Here is a 21,474-nt window from a genome sequence, read left to right as displayed (position 1 = left end):
ACATTCACACCTAGGGACAATTTAGGGGAACACATTAACCTATGCATATAATGTTTCCATTAAATAATAATAATGCAAATTAACACAAACCAACTCACGCAATAAGTCATTCAAAAACATGGCGACAGATGTGAACAATACTTTGATTTACAGCAGAAACATTCAAATTTCTGCCACGGCACTAGCGCTTATCATCATCTATCAAAGGAGACGTTGGTTTGTTTATCAGGCCACGGAGTGGCGAGCTACTTACACGTGGGAGCAGCTAGGATGAAGCGATTTTGGGAAATCATGGTTGGTGATTTTACAGAGGAGCGGTGGATCCAAAAATTCTGCGTGACACGCTCAACCTTTGATGAGCTGTGTGAGGCTGTGGGACGTCTTGCAGCACCTGCTGTGCAGAGCCCAAGGCAGCCAGTTCCTACCAGGAAGCACATTGATATTCAGTTGTTAGTCAGGTACCTCATTCAATTTGAAAAAAAGTGTTTCCATTGCAGTTTTGCAAAATACGTCAATTTCGATATGCCTCAAAAAACCCTCCTCCAAGCGCAAAACCCTTGGTTTTTTCTCTCAAAATTGTCATGTTTCCATTAGGCAAATTTATTATCATAAATCCAATTTGCTTAGTTTCATAGTCAATGGAAATGCAGCAACTGATAAGTTTCTTGTTAACACAGATGCTCATTCTTACCTTTCTATTGCCTGTTTTCATTTGAAAGTCCTTTCTAAATGGGATAAACATAAAAAACAAGTGCCAGCCAGTATTTCATTTATAGTTTTTTTTTATAGCAAGGTGGGAAAGTAACTTTAAAAAAGGTTTTAAATGAATTTCATCATAAAATTGTGAGCACGATCTGTGTGTTCTGCCTGTGTATACTGGTTATGAGTCTTTATTGTTTAAGGAGACTGGAGGAGCTTAACTCACTATAAGCAACAGCTGTAGCAGCAGAGTTGTGAAGTCGGTGTCATTTTATTGAGGCCTTTTCACCAAGCAGAGCCAGGATGTGCTGTTGCCAGGGCAACGGCGCTGGCTAAGTCACTCACTCGATCCCCAGCCAGACCTCAGCCTTTAGAGCAGCAGCAGCATCCACCACAGCTCAGCACCAATGCACCCACCCTGTCAACAGCGAAGGGACAGAAGTGCCAGCGCTTTGGAAAGCAAAAGCAGCACATCCAGGAATTCAGTCCACTCTTCACTTTTTCTCTCAAAAAGATCAAATTCACTCAACCTGACTTCATTGGTTCAAAAGGAAAAATCCTTGTATTTAGTTCAAAAAGATAAACCTGATTCTTTAAATCGCTAATTTAAAAATCAGTTTAAGATGAAGCAATAAAAAAAAAGGAATTTAAAGTGCTCTTTTATATCCAGCATGCCCACCACAGATGGGATGTTCAGATCACAGGACAGTTTTTACAGTAAGTGTTCCCATGCCACCATTGATCCTAAATCTTCTTCATGTTGCTCCCAGAGGAACTAGCAGCCCTTTAGAGGACCACTCACAGCTGCTGACTCCCAGCAAGTTGCTCCCATGTGGAGAATTGCATTTCCAAAGCGCACCTGCACCTTTATAATATGTGCATCACGCGAACACATGGCGATGCAGCTCACCTTCATTCAGCATCACTCCCAAACGCTGCTTTCATATCCAAACCATCACAAATGTGAAGCGTAAGAGATTGAAACATCGCTTTACCCACGAAGCAATGATGTCGTAGGTGATAAATGTGGTTGTGTGACTTCTCAGCTGTCAGCACTGTTACGCCTCATCTGCAGCACAGCTCTGGGGCTGCCGATGAAATTATTTGCTCTGACTTCACTACACACTTAACTTCTTGTTTCTTGAGAAGCATCTTGGTGCATGGAGCCACTTGAGACCAGCGCAGAATAATCAAGTCTTAACAGCTAAGAGCTTTTGGCATATAGTCTGAATCAGTTTGTGGAGAATCTGTGAAGAGACCTGCTGTAGATCAGTCAGAATTCAGGATTTAATGGATGATTCTCTTCAACATTTGATCATTAAAAATTTTAACATGAATTTTTCTTTTGTAACTTAAAAAAGAAATCTAAATTCAATCGGTGGTGCCCTTTTTGTGGGACATTTACAATGACCAAAGTGTATTTTTGTCATGTCAAATTTTGAACAATATTAGTTCATTTTCATTTCATATGCAACGCGTTTGCTGCAGAAGAAAGATCTCAGGGTGCAGGCCTGCGGAGACATGGCCACATTATTTTTATGAGCTGCTCATTTAGGAAATAATTGATGCACGCTGCAGCGACTGTGAACATTTCTGTGTGGTCAAAAGGGCACTTTAGTTACAGAATGTCCCAGAAATTAATTTTGCTGCAGATTAGAGGTGATCACACTCTTTACAACGTCTGGTCTCAGTGTGCGGATGATGGGGGAGGGACACGTCTTTGCTACTTAAACGAGGAGCTGCTGGCTCCCTCTAGTGGCTGTGAAGAAAAGCACAGTTAAAGAATTGAGAGTGAACAGTTTTTTTTTTAAATAAAAGAAAAGGATAAAAAGGGAAACAGAAGTGGAGGGTTGGTAAAAGAGAGAATAAGTATTTGGACAAATACTCAGAGCAAGTCTGACTTATGGACTGCTGGCATAAACCCTGGTAGTAGAGGTTATAGAAAGAGTTGTAAATAAGTCACTCTAATTCATTTACGAGAGATAGGACCTGAAATAAAAATTGTCATTTATCACAGCAGTAATAGCGTTGAAGTCTCCAAAGCTGTGACACCAATGCCAGACTGCCTAAGGTCCAATACCTGGCAGGGTTGTGTGTGAGAGGGGCGAGTATAAAGATGAAGAGAAGCAACAGGTGACATTTGAAAGAGAGAGGACAGTTTTTCAATATTTGCTTCAGGTTGAAGTCCTGTTCTTTAAAGGACACCTATCATGATTTTGTTGTGTGTTTTGGGCCTAAATATGTTGAAATTATGTTATAGATTTACACTTAACGTGGCCTTAAGGTCAGAAATCAAATTTTCTGTTTCCATGTGTGACTTTTCCATCCAGACCCCTAAATTAACATTTTCTTTTTAAAAGTTGTTCAGAACCTGTGATGCGGAAAACTTTGATGGACAAGTAGGCCACTACAAAACAAAACTAGGGTTGAAGCTGGATTTTTTGCAGTCCTGCCACCCAAATCATCAATAGCTCAAACTGGCCATGAGTCCATATTGGCTGTGTTTGGAGCAAACTGTATCTGCATTTTTCTGTTTCATGAAGAGCAACATAGAAGATAGATGTCTGTTGCAAAATGTAGCATTTAGACCAAAGAGAAACACATGTGACCTTATAACAACATGAAACGGGAGCTGGCCTTCCTCAGCCTTTTAACAAAGCCATTGTTTGCAGTTTATTCTCACTCCATCCTTGTGAACAGTGACCTGTTTTTAAATAAAACAGCTGCTTTTAATCTTTGATTTGTAACACTTGAGATCTCTGATGGGCGGACATGGTTTTTTATCAAATTCTCCTGGTGGCTTCATGAACAGTTTCCCCTGCATCTGCGGAAGATTTTATGAATGACTTCCTGCTCATCTGTGTTTCTTCTGTGTATATGAGTACAGTACAGCCTTTAAACATTAAAAGACAGCCTGAAGCAACCACTGCTTCAGTTTCAGATCAGTTCTTCCAACATTACATAAACTCACATCTTTCAAGATTATTAAGGCATTGTGTTGATAATGAAATAAGCATCTAATACCTGATTACTTTAAAGTCAACAGAAGTTATCTTTGGCTGGCTGTTCCTCTCTAGTAATGGCAAGCAAAGGCAACGAAGGGACCATTCAGATGGCATATGCATTAGTATGATTGGTTGTTGAGAGCAAGGGCACCTTCGCTTAAAATCCTCCAGCTATGCTTGCATACTTATGACAAAGGTGCCTGTCCTGCTGACAGATGGCTCTGCTGCACACTGTCATCATTGCAAAGTGGGGACATAAGATATTAATGTTTGTGTCTCAGACAGGCCACTCTCGGAGGGCTTGTGCCACAATGCATCACACGTTTGAGGCTCGGTTTAGATTGTGTTGACATGAGCTGTACAAGGCAGACAACTCCGGGCACAAGCAGGCAGAGCTTGTTTGAGCTTTTTGCGCCAGTGATTATGAGGAGTCAGATTTGTCCCTGTAGATGTGTACAACCACCTATGCGTGCAGTACAGACAGATTGCAGGAAATTCATTAATGTCCTGAAGTCATCCCTGCACATGTTTGAAGATGAAAATTCATGAAGAACAGATGGGTTCAGGGAAAACAGGTCTGCTTTGAGTATTGCCAATCCAAATTTATTACCTCAGAGCCAGGCATTTTTGAGTTGTTCCTCAGCAGTACTTCCTGTAAGGATTTGTGCTATAGCAAACAGAAATGTCCCAGAAGCCTCTGCTTTCTGCAATCCACAAATTAAAATACATATTTACATATAAATTCAATCTACTCTTAAATAGGAGAAAATCATTCAATCTGAGTCATTTATTCACTTTAACTATAATAATGTTCTGTTTTATTTTTCTTCCAGCTCCATGTGATGCAGATGCCTTCTTTTGTCACAGTAATATGTGCATAAACTACACGCTGGTGTGTAACGGCTTACAGAACTGTGTCTACCCCTGGGATGAGAACCAGTGCAAAGGTGAGATGCTGCATGTTATTCAAATATTTCCCCTTTTGCCCCTCCATTTTCAGTATTAAAAGCTTGTACCAGCACTCAGATCAAAGAAAGAAAAAAGTTTGTTGTTTCAGCACCATGGACAGCGACAGAAGGTAAAAAAAAACACCCTCAAAGGCAGTTGTTGTGCAAGTAAAACCGTCCATTTGCAGTTTATTCTACGTGAAGAGACTGAATCCATAACTGATATTTAAAATCTATTTTTGCAAAATAAATTTTGGTAATGCAGTCAAAACTGGGACATTATCTGTTAGTCAGGGCTTTGGTATCTTGATATTCCATGTTCCTCCTTCTGTCTTCATCACTCTCTTAATCATGACAGATTGGGAGGAGCCTGAGTGTATTGTTTTATAAGTGCTTATGTAAACGGCTTTAAGTGGCCAACAACAGCACTATCCAACCCAGTCATTTATCCATTATCTAATTCTGCTCCATCCTGATTAGCATCAGAGAGTTGCTGGAGTCCGTCCCAGCTGTTTGTGGTTGAAGGCAGGATACACCCAGGAAAGGTCGCCAACCCATTGCAGCCAAAAGAACTAAAAAGGACAAAATAAACACAGTCAAATGATTCTTTGCCACAAAGAAAAAATGAATTGAACCAAAAAAAACTCTTATTTGATTGATAAATCTGCCAGAGGAAGACTTTCCTGGAGCACATTGGTTGTCAGGGCACATTATTGTAACCCTTGAGAGGTTGCAAGAACATTTAATGTTAGGAAAAGGGTACATGTTTGGGCACTATCTTCAGGGTACTTGAAAATACAATTTTAAGAAAATACAAGACCAGAATAACTATAGGAGAGCAGACTTTTAAGATTTAGTTTTTTTTTTCCTTTAATACCTTATTTTTGCTGACATTCATCCCCAAAAAACTAAAATGAATGTACTTAACTGACATTAAGCCAAAGATGACAATAAAATCCAGTTTTATTGATTTTATTTAAGTCCTTCAGATGATCAGTAATATTTTCCTTTAAATATTTCCACAAAGTCTGTGATTTCTTTTGATATTTACATTTATTATGCTCTTTTTGTCTCCACTGGTACAAAGAGATTAAGAAATTAAGCAGCCAACTTCTTTACTGTTGCAGTGATGATACTTCCTTAGGTCCTTAGTTGCTTAGACACCACATTTAAAGCCTAAGTTCTTATATTGGCTTTCAGTTCAGGATGTTTTTCTATGAAAAACATCCTTATTTAAATCCCCTTTAAAAACACTGGCATCGCAACAACCAGTTACGTGAATAAGCTTATAATGATAAATATATTGGTGATTCAAATGTATTTTTTAGCTGAACTTTGCTGCAGCTGAACTTGTTCATTCATATTTTTCCCTTATGGTCGTATAAGATCATAAAATGTGTTTAGATTCTGAAAACGCTGTTAAACAAATGTACATTCATGCTTTGTACTCTTAATTTGGACCAAGTCTTGATAAAACATTTCAGTTTTTCTCTGACAGCCTGTGTTGAACACTGTTGAGAGTCAATTGATTAAGGCCTATATGCTCTCTGAATGCTGTACTTTCCACTCTGCTTTAGTCTGTGATCATGCAGGATTCAAAGGTTATTTTTCTGATCCTGGAACTCTCCGCCTCTCTCCTCTAGCAGTGCATAGAGCCCACATTTGTCCTGATTAGAGAGAAAATGTCAAATTTTACTCCCTTCTCATTTAAATGTCTAAATGTAACTAGTTGCTTTTAGTGAGGTTCGGTGCACGGCTACAACTTCATCCAGCTCTTAAATGTCACAAATCAACCTTCAGATTAGTTTCCTGAGCTGCTCTGGTCTAATTTACTCTTTGTAGATTTCTGTGTTTCAAGGAATGCAGGTCAGATTTGACCTTTTGGATCAACCGTTTAAGAAAGTTTATCCATCAGGGCCTCATCTACTACATCATTGTCCTTATATCATTTATGGATCAGTGATCAGTTATGGCTCTGCGCAGCTGGCATCTGTGCCAGCTTTATTCAAATATTTCATAGTTTGTTTTAGGTACCCCACAAAAATTTAAATGAAAAAAAAAACACTTCTTTAGTTCTTTATATAAAATCAGTACCATTATTAGCAGATGTATGGATACAACAGATAAAAATATTTGGATCTTTGTCACTTACACCTTAATAAAATGATTTAAGCTGTATAAAGTTAAAAATATAGAACACGTAAATGGAAAAAAAACTTTGTTTAAGTTTTGAAATAACCATCTTCTCAATTACAGTTTTTCTCAGTCGCTTTAGTACAATTCTCAGATCAGAATTGAAGTTTGCAAATACGTGTGCGCATTTCTCAAAACAATTTGTACAAACAGCAAAACACTATGGATTTCTTGCAAAAGCCTGTAACTTGCTCAAAATCTTTAGTTCATCTCTGAAAACTAAGTCTTTATGTCATTGAACATGTCAGTGCCATCAGAATGTCAAGTCCTTGTGTCATTGTCTACGAACAAGACAGTCAAATTACTTAGTCATGTTGTCAAAATAACTGTGTACTTTAGAGGGAGGTTCTGATGTAAACTATGGCTAAAGTTTTGATGACAATTATTGTAAAATGTAAGTTACACCTTTTTTGTTTGATTGCAAGAGGCTGGACAAGATTCACATTTACACTTTTATTGTTCATATTGTAATTTGTTGACAGACCATGTCATGCCAACATAGAAAAAAAAACACTGCAAACAGTAACACAAAGGGGAAAAAAGATAGGACAGTATTCTGTACAACAGTACAGGCAGTGCAGTAGGAATTGGTGTGGTCTTCCTACACCTCTTGTCGTTCCTGTATGTTAGGCCACAAATTCTCATCCACATCACAGCGAATATCCTCTCTTGCAATGCAGCAAAATATGTTTGTCACATTATGACAACTTGGTCAACCATTTTGCCATTAACGACTTATACGATGAACTAATGACTAGGTGTTTTGAGGAGTAAGACTATTGCACAGTGAACTAGATAATACATTTTGATCAACATGACATAAACAATTGATCATGTAGCAAAGAGCAGAGAATTGTACATAATCATTTGCATGGATGTACCAAAGCAATTGCAACTTGTTCAAGGAAGGGAGAAACTGCTTATATGATGTGCACAAGTGACATCATGATGTGAAGATTGAACAAATAGTTTTGGGAATTTCATTCTGATCTGAGAATTGTACTAAAGCGACACAGAAAAACTGTAAAAACCTTTTAGGTTCCTAATTTTGAATATTTTTGATACATTTATCATACAGGTTTTACACAGTTTACAGTTTACACTTTCAAATTTGTCTGTTGGTTCAAAGCTTGTCATGTGTTTTTATTCTTTTTTTTTCTTGGAACTTTACTATTGTGACACCTAAAACCAAACATACTAGGGAGCAGATGCTCCTGTCAGTGGACCATTATTGAAAGAGAAGAAGGGACATTAAACCATTAAACCACATTTACATAGACAGCTCATTTTATATTTACCAGTAATTTACTAAACTATAAGGGTTTCTGTGTCATTAATGAGACTGTAATCCCATTGACTTTAAAGGCAGCAACATGTGTATGAATTAGGTTTACTAGCATAAAAGAGGAAGCAAAACAAAAGGGTTAATTTACTAATGCACAATAATGTCAAATACAGTTTTTAGACATAAATAATAACCAGAACACATCTGTTTTTTTCTTCTTCACAGAAAAAAGAAACACCAAATTCCTGGACAACCTGAACACCACAAACGGGGCCATAATTGGGGTAACGTGTTGCATTGTCTTCATCCTCCTCATCGTCTCTGTCATTGTCCAGATAAAGCAGCCACGAAAGAAGTATGTCTTGCGGCGTGAGGACTTTGACCCCACCATGTTTCAGGAGGTTTTTGAACCGCCCCACTACGAGTTGTGCACTTTACGGAGTGCTCCCACTCCCACAGCAGCGTCAGCCGACTTAGTTGACCTGGCTGAAGATTTTGACAACTACCACGCCCTCCGCAGTGCCTCCTCACGCTGCGTTCACGACCACCACTGTGGCTCCTCCTCCAACCCCGGCTCCGCACACATATCCCAACTGTCGCTCAGCGGGCGAGGAAGCCGCAGTAATTTGAGCGTCCGGGACAGCGCAGCTGCCACTCTGCTGGCAGACCTCCCGCAGCCGCCCATGGCCGTCCGGCCCCTGCTGCCCACCACAGGGAACCGCAGGAGCATCTTGGTCATGAAGCACAGCTACTCACAGGAGGCGGCGGACACTGGGTGCGACCTGGACGACGACCTGGAAGACGTTCCTACCACCAGCCACCGACTCTCGCGTCACGAAAAGGCAGTACAGCGGTCAGTATCCATAGATTTCTGATGATGGAGGATCAGCAAACCTAGAGTTTACCTTAGGGATGTTTGAAATGTGCAAGGAATATTTTTGCTCTCTTTTTTTTTAAGTTCTTGACTTTCCTTTGATTCTTTTTTTTATTTGCAACATTAATTTCTACATTAACTTTTTGGTTATTTCCCCTTTTTTCCACCATGACATTTTTTCACAAAGGGCTAAATTGACATAGATAAGTATGTCTTTTCTTGCATGCTCATGCTTGAACATATCAAGCGGCCCAGCTAGAGTCCCCCGTGAATGGAAAATGTCACCAACATTTTTTTGTCTTCACTTGAGGTCAGAAGAAGATTGTCAAGCAAATTCCGACAAAAGTAAATAAATTTTTGACCATTCACACAAGGGCTTGAATTGGTGCCTCTCAGAGCCAAACCAGAACCTTTTCTTGAATGCCATTTACTGCCTCATGCCTGGTGACCGCTGGGATAGGCTTTGGTCGTCCTGTCATCTTAAACATGGATGATTAGATGAAGTTTGAGTTCATAAAAATACAATTGTACTCTAAAAACATGAAAAAGAAAACCTTTTTAACCGTGAAACTAAAACATTTTTTTACAAAATCCCAGTAGCTCAACATTTTGGCATCTATTATTTAACAGCAAAAATACTTGCACCTTGACTGCTTGACTGTAAATGTTTACGAAAATACAGTGTGAAGATGTCAGAGTATGTTTTATTTTATTTATTTTTTAAGAAATGCAACGTTTTCTGCATGCACTTTCAACATGCTCCTTCCTGACTGTTTACTAAAAAGCTGCATGCAATGCTCTCACAGACTATCAGAGCACTCAATGAAGTGTTTTGCTGTTATGTAGCACATGATGCATTCTGATCTCTATGCAAGAGGAGTTTGAGATTAAATGAAAGAGCCGTGACATTTCAGGTTCTGCCTCATTGGCTCTTTGAGCAAACATGAATCAGAGTACAACACAACTAGGGTCTAGGAGACAATCTCAAGGTAAGCACCCTTATTTAACAATCGACATCTCTATTTTTGTTGTGCAGTTTCCCTAACAGTATATGCTTTGATGTCAATCATTTTTTGACTTTTGCCTGAGCTTTTTACTTTGTATATTATTCCTTTTGTTTGTGCTTTTAAATTTTTCTTTATTATTTGTCACCAAAATTGTCTTTTTGCCTGCAGCCATTTTGCCCTGTCAGTGTATAAAGTCTTTGTGATGCTCAGGTTGACTGTTTGTCCTCATGTGAAGGCATAGGCCGTCTCACTCTGGATCTTTCATGTCCCAGTTTTTATTTTTTGTTTCCCAATCATCCTTGTTTCTAATATTTTATGTTTTTCTGGGTGGACAACTAGTTAGTCCATATTAACTTCTCGAATTCTTTGAAAGTAGAGAACAACTTTCTTTGGAAAATACTTAATTTGAATTTTTTTGGAAGTTAAAAACAATGCTCACACTTCACTATGTACAGTATTTTAGTAAAAGCACAAATCAGGATTGTAGGACTGAAAGCGAGAAGCATAGATACTGTAAATGTCTTATTTTAGAAAATAAACCAAAAAAACGTTCTGTACACTGTGCTTTATATTTTTTCCAAAAATGAGGACTGAAGATTTAAAATTTTCATGCCTTTCAACCAAAGATAACTCCTCATTAGTTTTTTTATGTTTTTTTCAGTTTTGACCACAAATTTCAAAATAAAATAATAAAATGAATTTAAAAAATAGACTTCCAGTAGGGTTGATTTAGCCATCAAATCTGATAATACAGTTTTTCTCATTCGCTTTAGTACAATTCTCAGATCAGAATTGAAGTTTGCAAATACGTGTGTGCATTTCTCAAAACAATTTGTACAAACAGCAAAACACTATGGATTTCTTGCAAAAGCCTGTAACTTGCTCAAAATCTTTAGTTCATCTCTGAAAACTAAGTCTTTATGTCATTGAACATGTCAGTGCCATCAGAATGTCAAGTCCTTGTGTCATTGTCTACGAACAAGACAGTCAAATTACTTAGTCATGTTGTCAATATAACTGTGTACTTTAGAGGGAGGTTCTGATGTAAACTATGGCTAAAGTTTTCATGACAATTATTGTAAAATGTAAGTTACACATTTTTTGTTTGATTGCAAGAGACTGGACAAGATTCACGTTTACACTTTTATTGTTCATTTTGTAATTTGTTGTACAGACCATGTCATACCAACATAGAAAAAACCCACTGCAAACAGTAACACAAAGGGGAAAAAAAGATATGACAGTATTCTGTACAACAGTACAGGCAGTGCAGTAGGAATTGGTGTGGTCTTCCTATACCTCTTGTCGTTCCTGTATGTTAGGCCACAAATTCTCATCCACATCTCAGCGAATATCCTCTCTTGCAAAGCAGCGAAATATGTTTGTCACATTATGACAACCTGGTCAACCATTTTGCAGTTAATGACTTATACGATGAACTAATGACTAGGTGTTTTGAGGAGTAAGACTATTGCACAGTGAACTAGATAATACATTTTGATCAACATGACATAAACAATTGATAATGTAGCAAAGAGCAGAGAATTGTACATAATTATTTGCATGGATGTACCAAAGCAATTGCAACTTGTTCAAAGAAGTGAGAAACTGCTTATATGATGTGCACAAGTGACATCATGATGTAAAGATTGAACAAACAGTTTTGGGAATTTCATTCTGATCTGAGAATTGTACTAAAGCGACACAGAAAAACTGTAATAGCACTTCTTTTTTTTTTTTTTTGCATTTTCAGGATCAAACTAATCCACTTGTGTACATTTGACCTTTAACATATTTAAAATAATCCATCTTTTCCTTCAAATAGACGGATTATTTGAAGACAAATGACATACTTTTATTTTATATATATATATATAGATAGATAGATAGATAGATAGATAGATAGATAGATAGATAGATAGATAGATAGATAGATAGATAGATAGATAGATAGATAGATAGATAGATAGATAGATAGATAGATAGATAGATAGATAGATAGATAGATAGATAGATAGATAGATAGATAGATAGATAGATAGATAGATAGATAGATAGATAGATAGATAGATAGATAGATAGACACTAAATATATACTTTTTGGTAAAAATGTTTTACAAAATTTCTGTTGTAAAATTTACCCTGAATGTATGAGTCTATTACAATAATTACCGTACTTTCAATGAGCTTTTAAAAAAAATCCTGTGAGCTTTAAATTGGAAGATTTTAAAGAAAGTTTATTAAAAAAAAAAAAGTACAGAGCCTGTGAATTGACATGGGTAAATAATTGAATCATTCCCACGGATTGGAATTTCGTTACCATGAAAAAAGTATTTTGTTCCCACTAAATAACTACTGTATTTTTTCCCGCTCAATAGTGTTTCATTCCCACGGAAAAATAATTAAATCATTTCCTCCAAATATGAATTAGTTTGAACGACGAAGTATTTAAAGCCCTAAAAGCAGACTTTTTTTTCCGCATAAACTGGAAGCAGTCATTTGTCAGGTTTAGACTCTTTTCGGTGTGGAAAATATAGCAAATTTTCTCATCTATTTTGTTAGATTTGCCAAGTTTCCCTCTGCAAAATGTGTAATTACACTGTTTCCATTAAATCATTTATGGGATAAACTACCTGGAACACAGATGTGAACAATACTTTGTTCACATCTGTCTGTATATCTCATTACAATGCATGGAAAACACGGTGGATGTTTAGAGATCAGATTCATTTATTTTTAATAGCTCTACAAAAGTATTGATGTCTGGGTTCACGAGATCATTCAGTCTCTCCCACTTCACTCCTGCTACAATATCTGCTTTCAGTTGCTACTTCTGTGTCCCATATTAGTTCAAGAGGGGGGAAATAAAACAAACATCAAGCTAAGGGATCTTTTTGTTATTTTCTCGATTAAATATGAAAATATCGTTAAATTCATGAGGCATGAGCTGGCTGTATTTCTGCATGAACTAATTATTTGGCAATAGGAGGTGTGTAAAAGATCACAATTATTTCATGGGAACAAATTAGTATTTGATTTGAATTTTTTTACCCATGTCAGGGTACAGGCTGCATAGAAAAGAACTTTGAGGATGTTTAACAAAGTTGTCCTCACATTTGTCCGTCACCATAACACTTTCTGTATATTTTGAGAGTTATTATGTTCAGGAGTAATCTATATATCTGCATGTTTTTCAGTTAGTATATTATGTTTAAATGTGTTTTTAATAGTGATGCATAATGTTTTTGCCTGTGTTAAGATTGTGTGCTGCATGCTCTGTGACAGTGTGTTCATGAAGCTGCAACAAAACAATAAAAATGTTTTTATTTTTAATTAATTTAATGTGGTAAAAAAAACCATCGGCGCAACGACAGCTCACCTGTGCAGCTTCATGTCTGCAGGCCACAGAGCAGTCTGCTGTTGGCGTGTCAACAAAGCGTCTGCTGATGCTCTGCGTTGTGTTGCATTGTCTCCATCATGTAGACTTCTTGAGAATAGCGTTCTCCTGGCGCAGTTTGAGCGGAATTCTCTGACAAGTGAAAAAGCGGAGCAGAGATTTACACCAGCATGATGATGATGATGATGATGATGATGATGAAGGACACTGATGAAATGAACACTGGGGGGGGGATTTCATGTGCAAAGCTGAACACTGAGGACTAGATGGAATCAGCCCAGCTGCTGTGAAAGGCTGTTTCCTCCTCTGGACTTTTACTTTCACATCATTCAATTTGAGCTTCAGGTCGTTCAAAACACTCGTCTATGTTATAAGTCCCTCCTAACTTGACTTATCGTCTTTGTTTCACTTATTTAGAATTATTGACTTGAATATTCTGATTTAAACAACTGATTAGAGTTCCTTAAATTGGGTCAAAATTTGAAACAAATGGAATTCATTACTAACTTCATCCAATTCGGGATTTCTGGGATTACCAAAAAAAGTTTAAGACTATTGCTTCTGCATGCTTCTTTTCTAAAAGCATCTACATGATAAAATGGTTAAGAATATTCTTACTAATACTAATAATTCCCTTCAGAACCCTCAAAGTACTTTGAGTGTGCTGCATGTTCAACTAAGTTTTTTACACAACATTGCCCCCTAAAATATCCTAAATTAATTTGACAATATTTCTTTCTGAACATTTCAACTAACTTTTAGATAGGCTTTGTTTTTTTTTTATTTTGTAACTAAAACAAAATAAAAATAAAAATAGAACATCACTTTTAATGTAGGAGCTTCGTGTCTTTATAATGAAACACATTTATACTAAAGGTATCAAAAGAATGAATTGTTTTTAAAAAATATGATCTTTCAGGGCTAATTTTACCTGTGCTTTATAAAACAATAGAAATGAATTGTATCCTTTTTTTTCTCTTGAATTTACTGATCTGATCTACATTTGTCTGTGTGTTCTTGTCTGAGGAACATTAGTTAAGAACAAAAGTAATTTGTTTCTTATCAAAAAAGACAATAAAGTGACAAAAGCGGCTATTGAATCCTGCAACGTGTCATGGAAAAAGGCAGCCTTCGCTAAATAAATTCATAAAAATTCACATTATGAAGGAATATAGATAAAAGTTGTAATGGAATTTACAAAGATTTTTTTTACATTAAATTTGGGATCTGACCATAAAAATAAACTGTATAGGTAAGAAATAATATTTTATCTGAATATGCTCTATTATGCATCTTTGCAAAACTGCTGCACATGTTCAATAAGATTAATAATTTTGAAAAATCTTTGTTGGAAGATTTTTTTTAAAGTCATCCTGCTCCATGTGTGAGTTCACATCAAGAATGTGGTTTGTTTTTATCATTTTAACAACTTCCTTGTCTGATTTGCATCACAGTTTGTTGCATTTGCATCTCCTGAAAGTCATAAGTTTTGTCCAAATACTAACATAGTATTTTTATATTTAAAGTTCCGTATTCTCCGATTGGCTGAAAGGTGTTTGGAAGCCGACTGTGAGGGTTGCGAGTTTCATGTGCAGTGCCTTTATTCCTTGAAAAAATGTGTATTTTTTCTCATCCATTTCCAAATCTTGAAGTTTTTTTGGCTAATTCCTTTATAAAAATTAAAAAAGTAGCGCATTTAGTCAGAAATACCAACTTAGAGCTTAAAGGCCTCCATATTAAGACTCTTTTCTGCATGTGGCCTTTGGGAAGCAGTTGAGAAGAGGTTTTTATTTTATTTTATCTACCTTGGACTGTGAGAAATTATTCAAAAAATACCTAAAATTCTTAATTAGTTGTAATAATTTAGGTTTCTTTGTTTATTAGTACTGGATAAAGATCAGATAATATTTAGTCAGAAATTGATGCAAACATTTTTCCAAACAGGATGTTTCTGGATTTATTTTGCCAGTGCAGTTCTTTGACACATTAACACACTTGTGCTTGTGAGTTTTCTCGTGTCTAAATGTGTTTTATTTCTTTTTTGTAATAATTTGAATTGCATTCATCATGTACACGCCTGTACGTGTGTCTTTAGTGTCACAAAAACACGCATCATCCACTGTTTCCTCTGATCCATGTGCAGTCATCTCTGTGGTTACTAAATAAACTGTTGGGTTTTTTTCTGTTTCTGCACACATCGCTTTAACTTTGTGTCTGTCACTGCTGGACAGTTCACCTCTCACAGAAATAAATCCAGAAGGAAACCTGTGCAGAGCTGCACATGCACTTATCGATTTTTTTCTGTCTGTTTCTTCCCTCTCAAACACACACAAACGCGCACACGCAAAGTCGCAAACTCATCTACCAGCTCAGAGACGGAGGCGGAGACGTCACTAATTAAGTAAGTCCAGGTCAATTCAGTCAGAAGCAGCTGGGGCAGCGGTGGACAAAGATGCAGGACAAGGAGAAGGCCTGCACTAACGATGCTGTTCTTTTTCTGCAGATGCACCATTCCTCTGCATCCGGACACATTTCACAGCGACGTATCGGTTTCCCTCCCACACTCCTCTTTAAAGGACTTTTTTCCGTAGTAACTTGTAGATTGCAGAGATGAGGGAAAACAATTAGCAGAAAGTTTGCATTTGCTTTGGATGGAAGATATGGATTTTTCTAGAGTGGAAGAACCTTGAAGTATCATTTGAAATAGACAACTTTCAGAAAATTTAACTTTTTTGGGGGAGAACACAGTACCTTTAATGTAAATTTGTTTGAAGAGACTTAAAAAAATCTTTACAGGTTTGAAAACTGTTTTTAAGTATCTGTCAAAATACAAAAGCTTTTATTTTTTTATGTTGACGTGATGTCTTCACGATAGAAACTTGTGTTGTTTTATATAAACTGGTCATTAGAAAAGTTAAAGGTAATGTTACAGCTTTTAATTATTGGATCAACTAATTTTTAGTTTATTATTTATTTTTTTTGCATTTTACTAACAGTTTATTCTGAATGTTTGTGATGCAGAGGATTTTTTAAAACTCAGTTTGGACATTTATTTGATAACATATTGGGAAAATGCTGGACTGAATCTTTTAAATAAACTAATATTTACCGCTTTTATTGTGTGGCAACGTTTTTCTCTTATTTGAGTTTCAAATGCGACAACATGGGGCCACTCTTCAGCATTTCCACAAACCCGTCCCGAGTCTGGGTAAAGGCAGAGGGTTGAGTCCAAGACGCCATCCGCTGTAAAACTGAAGCCAAACGACGTGGGAGGATTTTGTGGTGATCCCCAACAAGAGTAGCCAGAAAATTAAAACAAAATCTGTGTTTGTTATTTATTTATTCTTGCTTTATTATAGATTATATTACAAATTGACCAGTTTTGTATTTGACCAATCCCCTGAGGAAGAAGGAAGCTGGTGTGACAATGGAAATATTTTGTTCAGTGGCAGTTCTACACTGACTTACAACCCCCCCCACACCCACATTGACCACATCGTTTTGTGTTCCCTATTTTTAATTAACACAAAAATCAACACAAATGTAAGAATTTTATATACTCGTATTACAAGGGTGTCAAACTCAATTGCACAGGGGTCCAGGTTGTGGGCCGAACAGGATAAACATTTAGTGAACACATTAAAGATACGTTTTCAAACATTTTAAACTTATTTTGAACAAAAATTTGAATAAAAACAGACAGGAATATTGTTTCGGAATAAATCAACTTCAAGCAGCCCCAAAAATGTAATTGATAATCACAAAGACACTAAATAACATTGTTATAAAATCTCAATCATGTGGATTTGCTTTCAGGAAAGTGCAACTTTAATTGAAATAGGAAAGAAAATATATGCATTTATCAGATGTTTCTGAAATTTGTGGGAGTGCTGACTCAAACAGCCATTCAGCAAATACATATTCATGTCTGCTGTGCATTTAAGTCCTTAGCCAGTAATGCTGTAGTGAGCAGTAATTTGTTTTCCTTTCATTTTTTATCAACATGAAAGGATCCTTTTAAAATAAATTATACCTGTAATTAAAAAAAAAACTTGTATTAATTAAGGGTCTATTTAAAGTATTTACATAATCCTAAGTACCAAGTCAATAAGTTTGAAACCTTAAGTGAATTATTTTTATGTTGAAAAAACTCTGCTTCTAATTAAGTATGTCTAAATTGTTGCATGTTTTGTTTTTTTGGATTTATAACTTTGTTTTGTCTCAACACGTTTTACCTTTGTTATAAAACATAAAAACTGTTTGATCTCAATTTTTTAATCATTGTTTTAGCAGAAAAAAGACCACATTTTTTCTGCTAAAAAATGTGGTCTTTTTTCAAGAATTCTTGAATCTTGAATCTTTAGCAGAAAAAAGACCACATTTATCACTCAGAATTGACTTTTTTGGACAGTTTCAACTTCATTGTGGAGTTATTGTGCAGTATAATGAAAACAAAATCAGTAAAACGAAGTGTGGGTTTTTAAAAAGAGGATGGAAATCAAGCATTGCCGCAAAAACCGATTTGAAGATAAATCAATAAAGCGAAATACGACGTAAGGTCAAAAAAGCCCCAGACCACAAATAAGGCTGCAGTTTGACATCCGGGACAGAAGGGGGCAGTAGCCATCTTTAGAAAATCCTCGACGTCTGATCGACCCAGCAGGTCAGTGAATCAGAGGTCTGAATGGCGGTTTCCAGCATTGCAATTCCATGTTACCATGAAAGACCGCTGTTATTTGATTCTTATTTTCAGTAGATGAGCTGCTGTTTTCTTTTCTTTTTTTCAGATATTGTCCGTCGGATAAAATAATGTCTTTCACGCACATTTTAAAAGCCGTGCAACAAAGTGTGCGGAGCTCCGGGAAAACATTTCTCCCCGTGCAGCAGGCTGGCGTGCTGTTGTTCACACGCAGAGCAGGAGCGGTCATCCCCGGCCTGTCCGTCCGTGGGTCAGAGGCTCCTGTGTCCGCCCTGAGCTGTCTCTGTCAAACACGAAGACGCTTTTCTGTTCACGTTATCCTCAGAAACAAGGAGGAGAAGCACAGGTCTGTTTCTGCCTACCAGAGTCCTAAAGTGTCCTCTGCTCAGAAAGGTATGCCCATTTCAGATTTGTGCAACTAAACGCATATTTACTGTCTTGTCTCTTTAAATGGGGTTTAAAGCTACTATTTTATTTAGAAAAAACTAAAAATCTTGTTTTAGGACCGCCCATTTTGTTTTCTTACAACCAAAGCTGCTTTCAAAGTTTCTTGGCAAGTAATAACTCCTACTCCCTTTCCTGTGGTGTTCCTCAGGTTTCTGTTCTGGGCCCTCTTTAGTCTATACCTCATTCACTCACTTTATGTACTTCATCTTTTTCATGTGATTTATTGATACCTAAAGATTCTTAATGACCTGAAACTGTGTTGGTAAGGTATAAATATCCGCTTAGAAGTTATGAACCGGATACTTCATGTAAAGAAAATGTTAAGTTTGATAAGTTTGCTTCCTTCCACTCCCTTTCAAGCCATCTTTAATTAAATGACTAAATATTCTATGTTTGATACATCTTAGTTTGTATGGATGTTGATTGTGTAGTTTTCAGCATTGTTTTTGCTTTGGTTGCTTGAAATAAGCAATGCCAAATCCAATTGAACAAGGTTTATTGAAAAAAGAAAAGAAAATCCAAATTAATCTTGAAGATAAATTCTGCATTAATTCATCAAATCAATGGATATATTTCATTTTGCATTTATTCCAGCATTGGAATATATATATTCCAGACCAAGAATTTGCTCCTTTATTCTATTTTTATGTCATTATTTTTAAAGTAATGAAGTAATTACTAACTCTGGTAACGTTAGGTTGGGGGTGTGAGGGGGAGCGGGTAATAGGTTGGTGATGGGAAGTGGAGCAGGCTTGCTCCACGCCAACAGCACAGTGGTCAATTTCTATTGAACTACTGCTGCTCTGCAGAAACTAACTAACTAAAGATCTTTAGGACTTGTCATCATAATACCTCGGGGCATACTAGAGGGCCAGACCTAACGTTATGTTGATGAGTTCCTCCTCCTCTTGTCATCTCTTATAGCCGCAGTCTAATAGAGCTACCCGTCTGCACAGACACACAGTTTCCTTTTATATCAAACCTGGAATATTTTCACTCTGGGTTAAATTTTGCTTATAAATCTAAACTCTTCCACTATGCATTGGCCACTCAAGAGCCTCTGCTCTGTTTGTCTTTCAGTCAAAGATGCTGGGAGAGACTTCACCTACCTGATCGTGGTCCTCATCGGGCTTGGAGTAACAGGTGAATTGAACTGCACGAGTCCAAGGAATGGCTACACAACAATCCCACATTGCTTGTTTATATATTTATTTATTTGGTCCCAGAACACACAACCTAAATAATCAGCTGCAGTTTTCTGCTGTGTTGGTCAGGGGGGCTGTTATATGTGGTGTTCCAAGAGCTGTTTTCCTCTACCAGCCCAAATAAAGTCTACAGCAGAGCCTTTGACAAAGTCAGGTCGCACCCAGAGGTAAAAATCAAGCCAGACGGCGTCTCCTATCAATATTTTTTTACTGTTGAAATGGCTAGAAATCATTGTTTTTCCAAAATAAAAGTAAGAAATACATAATCAATTGCAGGTTATTGGGGCATTTGGAGAACCAATTAAATGTTACGGTGAGACCACCCGCCGAGGGAGAAGGCAGCAAGTCAGGTGTGTTGACACTTTATCTTATCTTATTGAACTTTTTCTTACTTGCAAAATGTTGCTTTAGCATTCATTGATTCATGGTATAGAATACAGTAAATCTGATCAAACTTGGCATAACAAGCAGCTGCCTTTAGTTTTAGAGGAAATGCTTTTGCAGGATTTGAAGGACTTCCTTTCAGAATCACAACCTGTGAACATCAGCTATAAATCATATTTTCAGCAGCATTGAATTTCCTTCAACGTTTATGCAAAACTTGTCATGAAGGAGAATTTAGTTTCAGACCCCACAGCTATGAAACATAAAAGTTTTTATTGTCTTTTGAAGAGCTAACGTGGTATTCGTGCTGATTTATTGTAAGCATCTGAGAATCTGGAGCTCTGGAAGAATGGAGTTACAAAATGTTAAGGTTATTACATATATATGTTATTGTTGGAGTTTTTTTATTCCTTATTCTCATATTTCCACTTCAGTCACGTGGAGTATGTAAAGGATGGACTTAAGCACATGAGACTAAAGTTTTACATTGAGGGATCGGAGCCGGGCCTGAAAGGGACGGTGCATTCAGAGTCTAAAGAGGTAAGTCTTTATTTAAATGGAAACCTGTTGTTTCTTGTGTGGATTTTTTGATCAGTTGAGATAATGGTATCCTTGTTGTTTTGCAGAATCTTGAAACTGGAAAGTATGAATTCCGTTATGTATTTGTAGAAATAGATACCTACCCGAGACGGACTATTGTTGTGGAGGACAACAGATGAGGAGCTTTTCTGACACTCAGGGGACAAGTCAAGACGTTTGCACTTGTAAAGCAGGGTTTCATGTCTGTGAACTAAATAAATGGCTTTTTCCTGAATATATTATTGTGAAATTTTAAGAAATGGATTGGTTAATAAAATTATTTCTCAGCATTTGGTAGAAAGCTTCTCTATCGCAGTGTTAATGAAAATACAATAGTAATTTGTAAATAGAACATACAGAGATATTTTTTTGAAGATAAATGTATGCTTTTACAAATGATCACATTCTACAGAACTAATATGCTATAAAACATGAATTTGATCAAATTTTGCTTTTAAATGTAGGGGATGTTTTACTCCATTCAAACTTACTTTATCCTTTTTTGTTGTTTTACATGTAAAAATGTGAATAAAAAAGAATCACCAGATGGAGCTGCAGAATTTAGTATTTTGAAAATCTAGTAAAATGTGTAGCAACCCTAATTTAATTAAATAACCTATTAACATGATTTACACTGAATTTTAAATAAAAACTTGCAGAAAAATGTCTAACAAATCTTTTTTTTTTTTTTTTTACTTAGTCAATTTTAACAAATATGTCCCCATTGCTACAGCTTTTGACACCCCCAAAAGA

General features: G+C 36.6%; 2 protein-coding genes across 6 annotated transcripts in view; both read left to right on the top strand.

The window, feature by feature from the left end:
* Window positions 1–16,524, top strand: part of neto1 (neuropilin and tolloid like 1) — a 70,449-nt gene extending 53,925 nt beyond the window's left edge. For 3 of the 5 annotated variants that reach the window (XM_023949952.1, XM_023949953.1, XM_023949954.1), the window contains 5 exons: window positions 4,538–4,651; window positions 8,355–8,982; window positions 9,918–9,992; window positions 13,494–15,808; window positions 15,911–16,524. In XM_023949952.1, coding sequence (XP_023805720.1) covers window positions 4,538–4,651; window positions 8,355–8,982; window positions 9,918–9,978 — 803 coding nt within the window. In that variant the 3' untranslated portion in view covers window positions 9,979–9,992; window positions 13,494–15,808; window positions 15,911–16,524. The other 2 variants (XM_023949955.1, XM_023949956.1) reach the window with 2 other exon arrangements.
* Window positions 16,525–18,070: 1,546 nt separating this feature from the next.
* On the top strand, window positions 18,071–21,385 carry timm21 (translocase of inner mitochondrial membrane 21). Its single transcript, XM_023949957.1, has 7 exons — window positions 18,071–18,085; window positions 18,195–18,499; window positions 19,634–19,696; window positions 19,828–19,925; window positions 20,035–20,108; window positions 20,577–20,682; window positions 20,769–21,385. The coding sequence occupies exons 2-7, from the start codon at window positions 18,217–18,219 to the stop codon at window positions 20,859–20,861; spliced, it is 717 nt and encodes a 238-aa protein (XP_023805725.1). The 5' UTR covers window positions 18,071–18,085; window positions 18,195–18,216; the 3' UTR covers window positions 20,862–21,385.
* The last annotated feature ends 89 nt before the right edge of the window (window positions 21,386–21,474 follow it).

Source organism: Oryzias latipes, chromosome 20 (genome assembly GCF_002234675.1).
Source record: "Oryzias latipes chromosome 20, ASM223467v1".
Lineage (NCBI taxonomy): Eukaryota > Metazoa > Chordata > Actinopteri > Beloniformes > Adrianichthyidae > Oryzias > Oryzias latipes.
Note: the sequence above shows the minus strand (reverse complement) of the source record. Positions and strands in the feature narration are given on the sequence as shown.

Bases quoted from the DNA above. Each gene is read 5' to 3' on its own strand.
- timm21 (XM_023949957.1), top strand. From the start codon at position 18,217: ATGTCTTTCACGCACATTTTAAAAGCCGTGCAACAAAGTGTGCGGAGC. The intron at 18,500-19,633 runs GTATGCCCATTT...TTTGTCTTTCAG, and splicing joins AGTGTCCTCTGCTCAGAAAG to TCAAAGATGCTGGGAGAGAC. The intron at 20,683-20,768 runs GTAAGTCTTTAT...GTTGTTTTGCAG, and splicing joins TGCATTCAGAGTCTAAAGAG to AATCTTGAAACTGGAAAGTA.